This window comes from Python bivittatus, unplaced genomic scaffold, assembly GCF_059951505.1.
Source record: "Python bivittatus isolate LINGU-HERP-01145 unplaced genomic scaffold, Pbiv_v1 ctg000980_np1212, whole genome shotgun sequence".
Classification (NCBI taxonomy): domain Eukaryota; kingdom Metazoa; phylum Chordata; class Lepidosauria; order Squamata; family Pythonidae; genus Python; species Python bivittatus.
This window is the reverse complement of record NW_028277125.1, coordinates 59,432,359-59,450,857: the sequence shown is the minus strand read 5'-3', so window position 1 is coordinate 59,450,857 and position 18,499 is coordinate 59,432,359. Positions and strand designations below refer to the sequence as shown.

Here is an 18,499-nt window from a genome sequence, read left to right as displayed (position 1 = left end):
GTATGTTTTACTAATATTCATACACACATATATATCAGTAAAATACCTAATTAAAAAGTTCCAATACAACTGGATATAGAATTGCAGCAGGATTCTCTTGGGCCAAATTTGGGCCTAAACATCTGTTTCTTACCAGCTTCAGTAGCTGACCTGCCTTGGGAGCAAAGCAACAGGGTATTGCATTGCACACAAAGCACTCTAACAAATTTAGCTCCTATGGAGTTGTAGAGCAAACCTCCTACTGCTTTCTATTGGCTGCATTACCTACAATGCTGTATTAGTGAGGTTCTGAGTCATGACCCAATGTAGCAGTGGAGGACATGTGGCCCCCATGAAGCTGCAGAGAGAGCCTCACAACTGAGTGTGCAGAGTGGAGTTTTCTTTATTTCACATTAAAAAATAGGAAAAATATCAGAAAACTCTTAGCCATCTCATAATCTTGACATGGAGGTTTCTGCTGATGATATGGGGGTATTGTTTTGCCTGTGGTGTCTTTTCTACGTATCAAACAAAAGATATGGGATCTATTCTTTTTCTTGCTGGTACAGTTTGTTCAATGGAAAAGTGTCATGTTTCAGTCTGAGAAGATCTTCAGCCTGTTTCAGCTGCTTGTCCTGAACACCTCCTTTTAATTTACATTTGAAAGGTCCACTTTGAACATACAGTGCAGCCTAAGAACAGCATTGCTGGTGCTTCATTTGTAGTTGTGTGTACTGCATAGCAATATGCCAATAGAAAATGTACCAGCTTTTGAGTCAGTGGATTGGTTTCTTCAGATATTGCTCTCCAAGCATTCTGGAAACTTTGAACAAGCCTTTCAGTCAATCTGTTGGTAGCTGGGCAATACAGTGCTTATGTTATATATCTGATTCCATTTTTTTCCAGGAAGATCTGACACTGTTCAGCCATAAATTGGAACCTATTCTCACTCTTTAATTGTTCTGGAAGACCTGTTCTTGCCCAGAGTTGTTGCTTGGAAACATCCCTGGTCATTTGGAACATAATTCTGCCACAATTAAAAGATTGTGTGCAAAAATGGACCTGTAAGTCTTCATGAATTCTTTATAATCTCCATGGAACGATAGCCCATTTCCCTGGATGAAATGTTGCTGTTTAGGGCAAGAGTCATGATTTCTGTGAAAGAAAACATGTCAAAGGATCCCCAACTAATGTGGATTTTAAGTTTGTTTATGTCAAGTTTTTTGAGGCTGGCAACTCAGGAAACAAGAACCACTGGAATTTCTAGAATAATATCTTTATTGCTAGTAGGATAAAGTACAGAATCCTGAAAGCCTGATCAGTCCAGATGGATTTATACCTCGGGTAATTAAGATGGGGTTATTCTGAGTCTCTCTCGTATCTCCCTCCTGCATTTGGACTAAGGAATCTCTTCTGTAACAATCCAGTTCCCCTCCTCTACTTGTTCTTCCATGTTCTTAGGGTCTGATAGACATCACATCATGCTTTTCTTGTGAATGAAGGAAATGAGATAACGTGTCTACATTTGCATGACTGGGTGTCCTACTGAATTCCCTTTTGTATCTGGGCCCTCCAAGGAATAAAACCAAACTCTGCACTCAAGCAGCTAGTGTAAGAGGAATTTCCCATAAGGCTTGAAGATTTGCAGTAGTGGCTGATAATCAGCAATGAGGATGAATTCTCTTCCATATGAGTAGGAGCTGAAGCCCTTGATTCTCCAAACCAATCCATTGCTTTCCTTTATACACATGCACAATTTTTCTCAGCAGCTGTGAGTGAGCATGATGTGAACATTATTGGGCATTTTTTCCCCTCTTTTATGATTAATGAGGTAACCGTGCTGATACCTTATTGCGAGGCATCACAAGTAAATTTTACTGCTAAGCATGAGTTGTAATGTGTGAGCACCATGTCTGATGTTACTATTACTTTTGCTTATGTTAAAGCTTGTCTGCACTTTTTTATCCCCAGCCATGCTCTCCCCACTTTTACTAAAGCGTTCAAAGGGCTAGGTTCAGCAGAAAGCTGTTAAAATAATCAAAACCTAAAATGAATTATACCTGTGGCACATCTTGGTGCAGATGCTTTCCCAAAAACAGTTCTTTTGCAGTGATGTAACTCTTTCTCTATATTTATGGTGAAAAACACCTTGGAATCTTTCTCTGTTTCCATCTGTAAATAAGCCTCTGCTAGGTCTGTTTTGCTGAAATGTTATCTCCCCAGCTTAGTTAGAAAAAAATAAGAAAAGCTATTGTTCAGTCTGTAATAGTGGATTAATGGTAGTGGATTAATGGTAATTGTAAAATCATCACAAATCACGACAGGTCTGACTTAGCTACTGGAACTCAGATGTAGCCCCTGGGCTCAAATCACCTTTTGATAAAATTTCTTCAGGTTCCATCCAATCCAGCTTAGTTCATTTTTTTGCATATGGGATATAGGAGTGACATGCTTTGTGAAATTTGGATTGGAATTTTCCTGTAACATTATTTTACTTTTCATGTGCTTCAGTGTTCTTTGAAGACAGTGCAGTCTCCTCCAATAGCTTTTATGGCTTCTTCTTGATGATCTCCATAATAGGAAGTGTCACGTGCTGGTTCCTGATGGAGCTCCAATCCAAAGGCTGTTAAGGTATATTCATAAGGAAATTTTACTGTGTGAATAACATGAGGCAAACCAGGTAGTCGGGTCTAATGAGCTAATTGCCAAACCTGATGAGTACTGACTTAGCACAATGTGGGGGATATAAGCAGTCTGCATACTGCTGGCTGTTGCTGCGTGTTACTGAGAGCTCTGGAGTATTGTAGGTTCATGGGTAAGGTATATTGCTGTATGTATATAGAAAGTGCTGTCTTCAACTGTAAGACTAGCGTGTGTATATAGTTGCACATAATATAGTCTGTAGAAATAACTAAAGCAGAGTCCAAGTTGTCTTTCTTCTGGCACTGCTCAGTGCGGTGCAACTTTGTGCAACTCTGACAAAGGCAACTTCCTTAGCCAGTCATGCTTGTCCAGTCCATATGTTTACACAAGGTATTATGTAAGTCCAACATAACTTAGTGGTTCTATATTTGATAGTTACAATGATCACTCCAATGGGAATGATCTTTTTCCAGTGTAAGTTTTTAATTGAATTTCTGATGGCTTTTGTTCACATCTCTAAAATGTTACTCAAATTCACATTGTAATATAACTGATATAGCTGAACCTCTGTCCAATGCACTGATATGGTTTTGGCATTCACTTCTGGCATGGGCATGGAAGCCAAGAAAACAAACAAATGGATCATCAAACAAACACTCGAGGAACAAATGACCAGGCTCAGATCATCCTACTTTGGACACATTATGTGAAGACCCAGCTCTCTGGAAAAGGCTCTAATGCTGGGAAAGGTAGAAGTAGGAGAAGAAAATGACCAGCAGCAAGGTTGAGAGATTCAATTGGAGTAGTGATGAGTGCATACCATTGGAAGAGCTGAAGGACCAGGTTAGCAATGGATCATCATGGTGAAAATCTCTGTGTGGTTGTTAAGAGTTAACAACTTGATAGCACATCATCAACAACAACTGGTGTGAAACATATTGCTGATCTCATTTTACCTTTTATGTTATAGATTTTTGGGTTAGCTATCTCTATTTCACTTTCAATGTAATATTCCTCATTTGTATCATACCTCATGCATTCCGTTTAAATAATGGGTTGGTTAATTATATCTATCAGGTGGTTTGCTTTTCCTTTAATGAAAAGTTGCCCAAATATACTACTGTATTGCATTTTCTTCCAGTTTCTCCTTTAAATCTTCATTCAGCTGGTGTGTGTGAACCTCTACCACAATGATAGCATGATTCATTTAGATCTGTTACTAAGTGTCTGTATGTTATTGTAAGCCTACTTACATTTGCTTTTACTCCTGAATGCAACTCTATAGTATCTCTAGCAGCAGTATTTATGGAAATAACTATTTCTAATGCTGCCTAAATGTTAAATCTGCCTCTATTTTATTTTCTTTCAGAATTCTACCAACCAACTAGTTGGTGATTAGATTGCATCATTTATCCTTTCACCAAATTGGTCCAGGCATCTTTTAAAATTCAATTGCACCAGATTTTCCCCTCTTTCAAGCTGTGTTTATGAAACCTGAAATGCTCTGCTATCAATAATAACAATCAATTTTGGCGCCAAATGTTCCTGCATTATTTTTACTAGTTCTGCAAAACTGAACTGCGATCAGTTTTGTGAGGCAGTTAAGCTTCTTAATGAGCTGTACACTTTGCCTTCCATAAAACTCAGTAAAACAGGCATCATTTTTTTTCAGGAACTATCTCATTTCCCTCAAAAAGTATTCACATCTCTCTGTATGTAATGTCCATTTATCTGTGAGACTACCAAATATATATTCATTCCCAAGAAAGCAAGCCCTCATGCTGTGTACCTTTTTCCTTTGTCTTTGATTATGTACCATCAAGTCGTTTTCAATTCCTAGCAACCACAAAGATGGATTGACTCCATGAGGATCTATCCCTAACCTGCTCTTTCAAGTCTCCCAATGGTGCATTCATCACCATTCATCCTTAGTCTTTACTCGCTGCAGATGGTTCAATGTTATTTTTTGTTTGTCTACTGCTTTTTCTCTTCGTTTGGGGATAAGACTAGGCTTCAGGAGCACTTATTTTTGTTGTCACCCTTTGTAGCCATAGTTGTTTTCTTTTCTACTGACCATACAAAAGGCAGTAGAAACTGGAACAGGTTTTTCTTGCTATTTGATTTTCTGAAACTTCTAGAAGAACTAACTCCAGAGTGTCTCAAAGAATTAAAATATATACAAGCAGCCAAGGTAATACATAACAATACAAGATTAGAGGCATGTTCATTCAATCAGTAACAATAACACATTACATTACCCTATCATGCAACAAATATTTAAAAACTCCAATTTATTTTAATTGTATCTATATATGTTCATATAAATGTAAACCATCTTGCCTCACTCACACACACACATACACAGAGGCCAACCTTTTGGGATATAAGTCATTTTTGTAAAAAAAAAAAAAAAAAAAACCACTTAACATTTATTATGACAAGCTGATATTTATGGGGAGTGAAAATTTTTTGCTTTTGACAAAGCTTTTGACATAAACCAGTTGGAGATAAGATTTTAAGGGCTCAGTGAACAGAGAAAGAGTACTTAATGACATTTGGACTTTGAAAAAGCAAGGTCTCAATGTTTAAACACAGATTACTGTGTATTTTTCAAAAGTGCTTTCCTTTCTCTGTGGGTGTAAATTTTGCCTCTGTTGACAGCAGGTATAAACGGTTATTGTGAAGAAAAAATATGAATGTTTAAAAAGTGTAATTCCAGTTTCTTTCCCCATTGTACAGCTCATGATATACTGCAGATTTTAAGTACTTAGGGATAGAAACCTTCCACATTGTCAGGAAAAAAGAAATGTTATTTTTAGCAATGCTTTGTTGCCAGAATATATACAAACCATATGGCCTTCTCAAACAATTAATATTGGTTCTTCTGTCATATGAAATTCAGTCGCAGAAAACTGTCCTAAACTGATTACTAGAATGTTAAATGTCTTAGGAGTTTATACAGAAATAAACATAAAATGTAGTTCTCTGCATTATTCATACATTATTTTTTTAAACGGATAGGTTCCCCCTTGGCTTTATGGAATGCAATTAATTTCTGTTTTGCAAATGAGGTAGAGTGAATATTTAAACAATCTTCAGCTGTGAATGGGCTATGATCTGTGAAATATATACATTCTATATGACATTTAATCTGTATTGTATGTCTTACTATTAGGCGAGATTCCATAGTCATCTTCATAATTCAAAGTAAAGTCTTTTAAAATCTACTTAAGCATATACAGACAACATATAGTACATACATTTATTTCCTGGAATTTATTTGATTTATACCTCACCTTTATTCCAGAAATTTCAAACAGTATATATGGCATTTCTTCCTCCAAATTTTCTTCCAATAACAATGCTTTGGGGCAGCTTAGCTTGAAAGGTAGTAACTGGTCCAAATCTAATGATGAATTTCCATGGCTGAAATTCATCAAACCTAGTCTGACACCTTAACCCAGTGTTTCTCAACCGTGGCAGCTTTAAGATATGTGGACTTAAACTCCCAGAATTCCCCAGCCAGCATAGCTGGCTGGGGAATTCTGGGAGTTGAACTCCACATATCTTAAAGCTGCCAAGGTTGAGAAACACTGCCTTAACCACTACATTACATTTCACTGTTACCATTCAAGACTGCAGATAAGGAAAGGAAGGCAACCAACTTGGTTGAATGTTCTTTCTTCAACAATAGCATGTGTATTTGCTTTCTCTTTGCAGGGGTTTTGTTCCATTTTATGATGAAACAACAAGAAATACAACCCTCTGCCTGCAATTACAGTCTACAAAGGATGCTAAACTATATTGAAGCTCAGGATCAAGAGCCAGATTTCAGCCAAGGCTAAAGACTGCTATGCAAATTCAGAATAATTCATGCTGGATGTGACTTACAATGTGAAAATGAATAAAGAAATGTGCTGATCAGTACATAAATTTCAGGACAACTACCCCTACCCTAAATCTGAAATGTAATGCTTTTTAAGATTAAACATTAAAAAAATAGTTAAGAGGTCAGCCAAAGAACTTCAGCATAAACTTTTAGCAAGAAAATGTGCCACTGTGTTTTAGTGATAACTGAAGAGGAACTCCAGAGATTGCATGGGTTTAATCATGAGGGGTGGGGTGGTATAAAGCCCACCCATGCTTTGTAGGATTGCAGCCAAGTCAAGAGGGAGTATCTTAATATGATATACTAGGCCAAATTAAAGGGGAGGGCTGGTATTTTGGCATACTTCTAATCTTCACCAGTGCTATAGACAAATTGCTGAACTAGGCAACCCTTGCCCATTTTGGGTTCTTAAGTGGTTCTGAAATTCTGTATTTTTCAGCTGCATCACTTTAGAAAGCCAAGAGTTTGAAGCCGTTCAAAGGATTATGAACAAATGAGCTACAAAATGTGACTGTGGTTACATTCCCCAATTCCAACAGCAACAGGAAGAGACACAGAATGAAATACAGCAAGCAGTGGCAGAGTCAAGTTAGGGAGCATACAGTCAATACCGTAATCCAAAACCAAGCGGGCTTGTGGTTCTCTATTTGTCTTCCTTCAGTTTCCCAATATATGTTTTAATTCCCTTAAAGACCCAGTCCAACAATACACTCAGTCAGCCAACAGAAACAAATGAGAGCCCTTTCATATTTTCTTTTCCACTAGTTGCAAGATATAACATTAGTGGAACCACAACAGTACATTTTTCCCCTCTCATGATCTTTTTCTCTAGATACAGAATACAAAATCCTGCTTATCAGAATCCAGATCCCAATGGACATTAGTATACATCCAGTTTAAAAAATTGGGTTCAATACAAGTCTGATATCACCAAAAAGCTAATTTGATTAATCACAAGTGTGACTTTGTCCCTACGAGTTGCTTCCTCCACTGTAGTTGCTGGTCTCTTTTTTATTTCTTTAATGAAACAATGTATGACAAATTATCAAAAATAAAAACCAGCATAATAAATATAGCAGAAACTTCACAACAGCAAGTACTTAAAATGTGCATAATTCAGAATGCGCGCACACACACATTTGGAATCTTAATTTTAAGATTACAAATGTTCAACTTCCCCATTCAATATTTTTTATTCATAAATATCTTTGTATAGGCAGAGATAATCTATTAGGAATTACTTTGTTAATACAATTAAAAATGGAAGCCAAATGTGTGTAAAATAATTTTAAATGAAAGTTTATTTAAGATCCCTTGTTTTGTATGCTCTTTGTATTATTCTATTTTTAATTGTCTTGTGTTGTGCACCACCCAGAGTCTGGATGGAGTCGGGTGATCTATCAAATAAATAAATAAATAAACCCTTCTCTCATTTTATTTTTCATCTAATTCTATTTCACATTTTTATATACCGTAAATACTATTAATCCAAAGAAATATTTATCTGGATATTTAATTATATTTTGTACTGTATCATTTTATAAATTGTGGGGACAGTACAATGTAAAAACCGCATTAGACTTAGTCATCAAGGTTTGTAGTGTATTTTTTTCCAATTTCTTTAAAGTCTTTCAATCAGAATGAAACTAGAACTAAGTGGACATTTCCATCAGAAATGCTGTTTGATTACCTCCCATTTAACAAAGACTTCAGCTAGGATAATGCAGTGTTAAGAGGATGCAGTATAATCTATACCTTTTTAAATAAACAGAGTTATTGGAGATATGCTGAAATTTATATCACAAAGAGTTCCAAGATCATGTTTAAATCCCAAGTCCTATTCTCATACATGTTGAGTTTTATGAGATCTTGTTATGCTTGTGTTTGAAATAAGAATTTTGTACAGTTCTTTGATTTTAAATATGCCACATGACCCATTCTTCAAACATTAATATTCTATATATATAAGATATCATTAGCTTCAGAAGAAATAATTGCATTTGTCTTATTTGAAACCAAGCTGGAACTTGTAGCTGTTTTTTCTACAAAATATATCTTGCAGAAATAGGTTTCCCATTAATCTTGTCTCTATCACCTCATTCTTTGAACTGGGATATTTATCACTTATTTAAACACTGAGTGATCAAAGAATAAGAGAAGTGGGAAAAGATCCCCCACTCTTCGTGCTTCTTGAACATTCCCAGTGGAGCAAACCATCACAAATAGCACAGTATTAAAGAGCATAAATTCTGCCCTGGAGAATCACAGTTTTATTCAGTGCTGAATTATATAGGCTTTGGAAGAAATTATTTCTCAATCTTAACTTTCAGTGATTTATATGAAGCCAAGAATATTGGCTGATCCTCCAGTATCCTTGTAATGATTACCTCAGTCATGTATACAAAGCGCTATAAATATACAAAATATTGCCATCTGTCAGGTTGTCTGATTCCTGCTACAAATGTTCTGATTCCAGCTACAAATTCAACCATGTTTCAAGTATTATTACTGGGGTACAGCTGGATGAGACCAAGAAAACCATAATTATTCTCTCTCTCTCTCTCTCTCTCTCTCCCCCTACTATATACTATGTTGCTTCAACTGAACCAACTCTAAGTAAGTTATAAGAAAATAATGACAAACAGTAAAACAATGCCATATATTACAATAAAACATTAACCATTAGCCCAGTGCCTCTCAATTCTTGGGATAACATTCCACAACATCAGTAACGTCCTTTTCCAAAGCCCCTTTGAAACAACCAGGTTTTCACCAACTTCTTAAAGATCATCAGGGAAGGGACTAATTTCTGTTTCATAGGCAAGCTATTCCATAGGAGAGCTTCCCGGAGAATGCTCCCCTCTAAGTGCCCTCTCACCAAACTTCTCAATCAGTAAGGACTGTCAGCATGTACTCTCTGTTAGCATGTATTGGGCAGGCAGATTCTATTTGGAGCACTCAGTCTTGGAAATAACCAGGTTCTAGTCATAGGTTTTATGGATGATAAACAGAACCTTGAATTTCACCTGGAAACAAACTGGTAGCCATTGCAGTTCCATAAGACAGGTGTCATGTGACAATAACAATCTGACCCATTAATAAACAGGTAACTGAATTCTATCCCAGTTGAAGTTTCTGGATGGTCTTTAAGGGCAACCCCATGTAGAGCCCATTGCAATTGTCTAAACAAGAGGCAATATAGGCATGAGTGCCTAGCCCAGAGCCCCTCTTCCAAGATAGGCCACAATGGGCCCACCCAACTGAAGCTAGGCAAATGCCTTCATGACCATAGTTCCACCATGCTCTTCTAAGCCATGAATCCAGGACTACTCCAGATTGTGGCCCTACTCTTTCTAGGGAAGTACAACACCATCAAGAGTCAAAATTTGAACTTTCTCAGAATCAGTTGGCTTCTGGATCAACAGCTACTTCATCTTGCTTGAACTGAACCTGATCCGTTTTTCCACATCTAGTCCCTGACATCCTTCAAGCACCGGGTCAAGAGTTATATTGCATCTACTCTATGGCCCAGGGATAGAGATATAAAACTGGCTATCATCCAGATACTGGTGATGTCTCACTTGAATGCCAACAGATGAACCCACATTGATGTTAAACAGTGGCAGTAGAAACTAGGTAACCAGGTATGGCATTGTTGCAATGTGTGGATAACATATTTATATTTCAGTCACTTAGCAAATTTTGAGGTAGTTCATTATTAAAGTCAAATGTTTTTGGAGCTGTATCTTCCCCTTCTAAGCATCAAGAATGAAAATGGGTAGACCTCTTTCATTCTATTTCTGTGTATTTTGTTTTCAATTGACCTCCTACAAATTCCTTTAAAGATTGATGAAAAGCATGCAAATAATTAAGCATCCCAGTTCAAGTTTGTATCCTGGTTTTCTGCAGGATTTCTTATTAGTCCCTTATGCAGATTGATGGAGAATCGTCCTTTCCTGACAGACCAACTCTCTTCCAACATTTTGTGTGTTTGAATATATTTTATTGAGAACTCTAAAAAAAGTTGGAATCCAAAGTATTGGCTGAATGTGCTCATATAAGAGGATTGCAGGAATAATTCAGATATGTATGCAAAAATGCATAAGGGGCCAGCCCAAAATGAACAGTTTTTGTACCTGCAAAGGAGACTGAGCTCAGTTATGGAACAAATGACATTAAAATGCATACAAATTGATTCATGCGTGGAGCAGAAACTAAATTAGTACACATATGACTAAAGACTCCCTCATAGAAAACTCAATTTCTGGTGACCTCATGGATAAATCCAAATACTTCTCTTGCAAAAATGCAAAAGTAGTTTACCATGGCTGCCTTCAGATTCCCAGTTCAGCTGGCAATCTCCCATCTCAACAGCTGTAACTCTGCTATGTTTTTCAAGATCAGCCAAGGTCAGTTAGATGCTACCACTCCAAAGGCACATGGAGATAATCTGAAGCACGTATGCAATCATGCCAGAATTCACCTCCAAAGTTTGATTGCATTGCTGAATGAATGAACTAGATTATTCATTAGGAATCTATTTTTGGTTCTTTTTTGTAAGGGTTGATGGCTACCAAGAAGAGAGCAGGTTTTATTTCAAAAAGACGCTTTATTATATAATAATATGCAAAATATTCTCAAACACACTATTTCAATTATACTTAAGCTTTATTTATTTACATTTATAAGAGTGTGTTCTTTTCTATTTTAATTAATTCCTTTTAATTAGACTTCATTTTTGAAGCTTGGAACTTACTGTATTCATTCTTAACAATTTTCTCTGCCTGAGCACTAAATTCTTCACTTCACCCCTCCTGTTCTTACTTCTCCTTGATTATTTAGCTCTGTTAATGCTTTCTTTACTCTTTTATTGATTTATAACCTAACTTTTGGAATTCTACTTCCTTTATGACCTCTTCTCCCACTTTCTCCCTCTTCCTCCCACTTGTTCTGCTTTTTCCAACTTCTTCCTTCACTTCCTTTGTTTCTCCCATCTTCTTCCTTCAAGGATATGAGGTTCTCTTGTGATAGCAGTTGTGGTTTTTGTGTCAACATAACACCATTCCTCTATCAGCCTTCATCTTTCTCCTCTGTGGGAATTCTCCTCTGGGTGAATCAGAAATCTCTCTTGTTGACTCTCTTATTATTATCCAGCTCCTTGTGGATTCCACAGCTGCTTTCCATTTCCTCCTTTGTCTAGTCCTGGCAACAATAATCATTCTTAATGGACTCTACATAACAATGAGTTGGATGAAATAACAATACCGCCTTCCCCCTCCAACCTTCTCTCCCAAGTCAGCTTTGCCTGGAACCTCTAAGGTGTTCAGACTGCTAGACTGCTGATTACATCTTCTCTGCACTGGTCTCACCTACATACACCCATACCTTCGACAGCAATCTCCCTTCTACAACTCACCACTTCGTTCTTTTTTCTTTGGAATGTCTTCTGAGCATTTTTCTACGGGCATTATGATTTTTGGTCTTCTCTTTTCTCTCTATCCATCTCTAACTTGCTGTTGTGATGTTTGTACAATCAGCAGCCTCTTCTTTAACTAATAGATCTCCTTCACTGTTAGGTTTCAGCTTCCATTATTTCATATTCCTCAGCTCCACTTCCTTTCCAGAAAGTTGCATGTCCATGTGCTACAGGACATGCACTCTTGGTAGGAAAGACTAACAATAGCTAATGGTTTTGCTGAGAGACAGGTAGGGACTATCCTTTTACAGACTCCTATTTATGGTTAGATTTTTAAAAATCCCCCTTTGTGTTTATATGCTGGGAATATGAATGAAGGAGTTACCAGACCTGCTGCTACTTTCAGATGTTTTCTCAACGCTGCTATCTTCGACAAATAGTATTATATGATCCTATGCAACCAACACAATTCCAAACTGGGAAAGTAACAAGGTTACATGCTAAAATATATCATAGATGCATCACTGATATATAATGGAAAAAACAAGTGTTCAAATTCAGGGTAATCAAGCAGAATAGCAGATCAAAGTATTGGAGCTTGAAGTATAACATGTACTGTATGTTCTATTCCATATTCAGAATAAAACTTAAGCAGCATTGTTTTAAGCATTTTGGATTGTTCTGAGCAGTACAGTTGTATTTTTGTTTCATGTTTTCAGATTTGGATTTTTAAAAATATCTATCTATCATTTATCTATCTGTCTATCTGTCTGTCTATCTGTCTATCGTCTGTCTATCATCTATCATCTCTCCTACTCAGTATTGAATGGGATGATGGGGGGATAAATCAACACTTAGTAAGGAGATGGTTGAGAACTGAAGAGACATTATGGATTCTGCTGTATTGCTGCTTGGTGAAGGTGCAAATCAAGTGGCACTGATTCTTCAGCACCTCCAAATCTACAGACAACTAAGGCTGTAGATGGAGAGCTACAGTATGAATGTACTCTGTGTTCCTTTGTTATTTGTCATCTGCCTGCAATTTGTCTACAAGACAGTTAATCTGAGGCCATGTTCTTCTGCCTTTCTTCCAGGTATAACACACAGATGATTTGCTCTTGATCTCTCTTCCTGGTAGCTAGCTAGATGCTAGTCTTTCCCTATCCCTATATATATTTCTTGTAAATAATTATCCTTTCTATCACAGTTATATAGCCTGCTTCATTAATTATTGCTCCAATTAGATTCCAGCTCTCAGGAGCATTGACCTGCACATATAGAATGTTTCAATATCCAAATCCAGTAAATGTGTGAGGTTTCATAAATCAGAAAGACAGCAGGAATCTTTTGAGCAGTAAAGGAAAGAAGAAAGCAGACAACTTTCAGAAAAGGAGTCCGGAAATTTTCAGCCCGTGTAGGAGCTGAAAGGACCAAAACCTTCCCTCTGGTCATTCAAAGTGAAAATACTCCTGAAGTCTCAAGGAATCATCTTTGTGCTAGACAAGGAGATACCCACAAGCTAGGAACAAAGAGCCTGGGATACTATCTGGCACTGAGTGGCTCGGTTCTTCTGCATTTAAGGGATTTAGATCATGCCAAAGAAATTTGGAAATTTTTCTCAGACTCATAGAAGAAAAGATCCACAGTCTCCAAAGTGCTTTTCAGAAAGCTATGAAACAAGTGTCTGGAGGAGCTCATTATATATAAATCAAATAATAGATATTGCAAGTCAGCTTAAAAGGGAAAAAAACATGCCTATAATGGAAGAACTGTTGGTTTCTGTCATTTTAAATCCATTGCCTAGAAGGTAACATGCTGTGGTACATGCAGTAGAAATGAAAAAGGAAGCAGATATTAATTTTATAGTCAGTAGCTTGCAAAACTATAATCTGCATAACTATCATGAGCAAGATGCAGTTCTCAGTCAAGAATCTGGTTGTAAGACCAGGAGAAAAGAAAAGGATTCTTCATTTGCAGTGGTTTAGGTCACTTGCAACTCAGTTGGATTAAGAAAGGGAGATGTTAGACTGCATTCCATGATTCACTTCAGTCCTGTGTAAAAAGCCAAAAGCATCAGAAAACAAAATAGCATCTGTTTTGTTCCTGCAACAATTTCTAGTTCCATTCAAGAGGAAAAGTGATTCACTGAATTAAATGAGTATACTTCTTCCATTTATTTGGCAAACTGGACAAACAATTCCCCACAGTCTGGAGAGGCTGTGTAATATTCTGTTGTGGATTAGGTGAAGCCGAGGGAGTTCATTAACCATAAGCGACCAGTAGGGTTTACTGTGTGTCTCCTCTCTCTAGCCTTCTGCCTGCTCTTTGTTTCAGAAATTGCTAATCTCGGGTCACTTCCTTCTACCTTTCTTCCCAGGACTTTGTAAATGGAGCACATGGATATAGCTACCTATCTGCTAGGTTAATGTATTTTCTGTAAATAAATCTTTATGTTATAGTTATAAAACCTCCTTCACTAGTTCCTAGGTTATATTCCTTCTCTCAGAGAATACTTACATATGTACATAGATCTCTTTAACCTCCAACACTGCTTTATATTTGCAGCAGCATGTTTAAATGCCTACCTACCTGCTGGGTAAATAAATTACTGTTTTGATTATGTTTTAATGATTTATATGAGAAATCTAGAATTCATGGGTGTTTCATGCTCTGTCTTCTTTTGAAAGCAGGTAAAGAAATGAAAAAGAAGCATGAAAGGCAAAGGGATAAGTGTACATGTGTGCACACAGGCATGTACCGTGATGCTTCATCCAGAAATGTTGCTAATGTTGCTGAGTTTATAAATGTTGAATGCAAAGACCTGTACTTTGTTGAAGATTTGGGTTGATTTGCTAAGCATTGGGATTTGTGCATGTTATTGTGTCCTGTTCAGAATGCTTTTTAAACTGCAAAGATTTCTGTGATGGTTTGGGTTGTTTTGCTTAGCTTTTTGTGTTCTTGTGCCCTGTTATGTTGAGCCTCAGAGTACAGTTAAATGCAGTTTTTATCTGATTTGTAGCAATCTTAGCTATATATGCTATGTACTGTTAGTATTATTAAGAATAAAAAGCAGTACTTTTGTGGCAACTTTTTGTATCTTTTTTCTGGACTTGGGCCTGTGATACAGGAGGGCAGCTAAAACAATCAGAAGAAAACGTGTTGCACTTGCTAAAAAGGTGAGGTAGAGTTGAAAATATTAATATAAAACCCCATAAAGGATTAAAAAATAATTCACTTGACTATTTTTTATGCAGGTTGGGTGGCAGGCAGTAGTCATCATAGACTACTATACTATATACTCTTGTGGATTTTTGAAAATGAAAATCAAAGGAGCAGGGGGTTTGTTCTGAGTTCCCATTGATTCCTATGACCAGAACACTTAAGTTGTTCAATTTTGTATACTGAAGTTGTTTTAAGGTTTCTTTCACTGGAATACACCCAACTGGAAATGTTCTGATGGAATATTCAGGAGAGGGTCTTTTGTTCTACTCTTGAAAGAAATTGTTTCCCATTCCATGGATATCTGAACTGCAAAGGGGGATTTTTCTAAAAGGGAATAAAAAATTAAAGAGTTCCTTTGAAATATCTAACCAAAAAAATATTGGCTTAGTTCTGTGAATATAAACAGGACAAAATATAGAAGGTACATAGCTAAAAATCCTGTTTAAAAGTTTCCAGTATCTTAACTGTTTACGCTTTACAATGTACTCCAATTCATTTCTACTGAAAAGCAATAGTGCTTATTGTCAGTTTATTGTGGGGATAAACTTTCAACATTAGTCTCTCTCAGATGTTAAGGGGACAAACTGTACACATGAAAAGCATTACTTTTCTATACTGTTGATGATCTGCACCTGTTTTCTATCCAATGCTTGAAGAGTAAAAGACATTTTCATGAGTCTGCTTTCCTGTTTCCTACACATGAATGCAATCTTAATATTCTGTTGAGGATTCAGGCTGCATCAGAGGAAAAAATGTTTCCCCTTTCTACAGTTTCATCTAAAAACATTACAATGTACACAATCCGCACAAGACAAAAGATGCAATTTGTAGAAGCAATTGCATACTAAGGCTTGTGGCCAACTTTCTCTCTCCCCCCCCGCCCCCATTTTACTGAATAAACGATGTCCAGACTCAGTATTATAGCAGTCTTCAAAGACACAGCATCTTAGGAGCCATGAGTTTAACTGAATTTGTAATGGGGAGCAGGGGGGCAGAGAGAGAAAAACAATACCTTTAAAAGATTTGGATGGAAAATCACACCTGTCAAGTAAGTCTCTTTTCCTATATGTCTGCATATGTGTTTGACTGCTAAGCTCTGCTGATCACATGAACTCAGGCTGCTTCCTCCTCCCTCTGCTTCCACTCCACACTCCGACTTCATCAGTTGCAACTTTTGCAAACTACTCCCAGGCAGAAGCTCTTACCCCAGACTTTGCTCTTCATCTTAGATTTCACTAGCAAATAAGATTTCTTTCTTTCTTTCTTTCTTTCTTTCTTTCTTTCTTTCTTTCTTTCTTTCTTTCTTTCTTTCTTTCTTTCTTTCTTTCTTCACTTAAACTTAGTCTGCAGAGCTTCAGAGTCACATTGTTTTAGCACAAAATAAAAATAATGAAAATGATTCCCATTTTCAAGAAAATATCTTTTCCTGAGTTCTACCTTGTGTTTTGTTATTTTGATCTGGTACTGCTTGGCTTTATAACTTGGGCTCTCCCCATGGAGGACCAGGATTACTACCTACAAGAAATCATCAATAGGAATCATTATTATTCTTTTCCGGATCCCAATGAGGAATTGTCACCTTTCACAGAACGACCAAGAGAAAAAGTCTTGAAACCCTCTGCAGAAATAGAGGAATCTCCAAGATTCAAACCAGGCAAGAAAGAATTCAGATCAAAGAAAACTATCAAACCAAGAAAGGATAAATCAACTCTGGAGACTCCACCAGGTAACTTTCTTCTTTCACTTCCAAATTTTAGGATTACAGATGGGTGTCAAGGGAGCTCTGCTTCCCCAATAAGCATAACCACAAATATAATACTATCTGTATTACAAGTAAATTAAACAACTTAGTACTAAAGCAGCTGTTATGTTTACAAGGTAATTTATCTGAAAACCTAAATTTAACTCCCTCTGCTCCTTTAGGAAGACACAGTCTTGTTACCACTCTTTGATCTCTTCACTTAAATGTTTTCAAAAGACTTTTTCATACAGATTCTGTACCCAGCTTCCTTTTCTTAATTGCAGATGACATCTGCCTTTTTATTTAGTAAAGATACAGATATGGACTAGGTTTTAAGTTCTTAAGTCCCTATTGGGGATGTGTCTGAGATTTATTTCTGAAACAACATGTGGATTTTGTCTTGTCTCATAAGAAAGCTCTCCCCAAAACTGATCAAAAGAGGTATTAAATAAAATTAAACTTTTGTAAAAGAAAAAAATAAAAATAAAACTGCAATCTAAAGGAGTTTGAACATTCAGCTCTGACTTCACCAAACCTATTATCATCATCACCCTTTCTGTATAATGACCTGCTTTATTATTTTAAATGTTTATGTTGCTACTGAAACTGCAGTGGGCTAAGACAGCTGAAATTTTGTCCTGACATTTCCAGTTTCTGGTTCTAGTTTTTCGAAAAGAAATGTTTATAACTAATTTTGTTCTTGTCTGATTTATACTGTCGTCTAAAAAGGATGTTAAGTCTTCCTAACCACAAAACAACACAATGCATTTAAAAGATAGTAAGAATGAGTACATACATTTTAAAAAAGCATCATGAAAACCCCTACATACATCCACACGTGTTAAATATTAAAAATAGTAACAACAAAAATTGCATGAACTTCCTCCCATCAAGATCCAAAAATGACCTTTGCTTGTAGGCACTGAAAATGTGAGTGCAAATGTCTTATCACTCCTTGCATTTTTCTTTGGTTTTGTTCCTGAACAACATGCTTACATTCTGGACAGGAAACAACATCAGGACTTCTGAAGTTTTGCTCAACCAGTTATAGTTTGGCACTGTAGGACTCTTGGAATATGCTGGTACATCATGCTCTGTTACATAACAATTACATCTTGAAATGGTGTCTCTTTGGATTAGTCTCATCTCAGCAAGCGACTTTGTGCTGCTAGGAGTGGAACCACAAATTACGTTTGCCTCCTTAAGTCCAGCTCTCTAGCTGAAGACTAGACACATTAATCTGCTGTTTTAGACAGCAGTACAAGAAGCATTTCTGCTACCCTCAAATAGTACTTCTGTTTGCCTAACCATGCAGGACAGCCATGCATCTCAGAGAGTGGAAGCAATGGGAATGCAGCCGTTCCTTACTGTACAGCATCTGCAGGAGATAATTATTTTGTGCACAGGTGATTTGGCCAAAGTTCTTGCATTGATAGATTCCTCTGGGCAAACTAATTACAGAGCAATCCTAGGAATATTGTTTAAGTGAGGGCATAAAAGTGGAGGACAATATAGATAAGCAACAATTAATCTTAATCAATAGCTATGGTTCTAGATGTGGGGTTAATGGTCCATTTCTGTAACATGGTATTCAAGAAAAACAATAGAA

General features: G+C 36.8%; 1 protein-coding gene and 2 long non-coding RNA genes across 4 annotated transcripts in view; 2 read left to right on the top strand and 1 right to left on the bottom strand.

Moving 5' to 3' along the window:
- LOC112540797 (uncharacterized) overlaps window positions 1-15,872 on the top strand; it is a 40,013-nt gene extending 24,141 nt beyond the window's left edge. For both annotated transcript variants that reach the window (XR_003084857.2, XR_003084856.2), the window contains exons 3-4: window positions 2,491-2,610; window positions 6,343-15,872. This is a non-coding gene — a long non-coding RNA (uncharacterized LOC112540797). The remainder of the gene's footprint in view (window positions 1-2,490; window positions 2,611-6,342) is intronic.
- LOC148213599 (uncharacterized) overlaps window positions 1-18,499 on the bottom strand; it is an 82,951-nt gene that overhangs the window by 62,086 nt on the left and 2,366 nt on the right. The window lies entirely within an intron of this gene.
- The window catches only part of CPXM2 (carboxypeptidase X, M14 family member 2), an 82,611-nt gene continuing 80,406 nt past the window's right edge, over window positions 16,295-18,499 (top strand). The window contains exon 1 of the mRNA XM_088132037.1: window positions 16,295-16,875. Within this exon, the coding sequence (XP_087988163.1) occupies window positions 16,539-16,875 (337 nt within the window). The 5' untranslated portion in view covers window positions 16,295-16,538. The remainder of the gene's footprint in view (window positions 16,876-18,499) is intronic.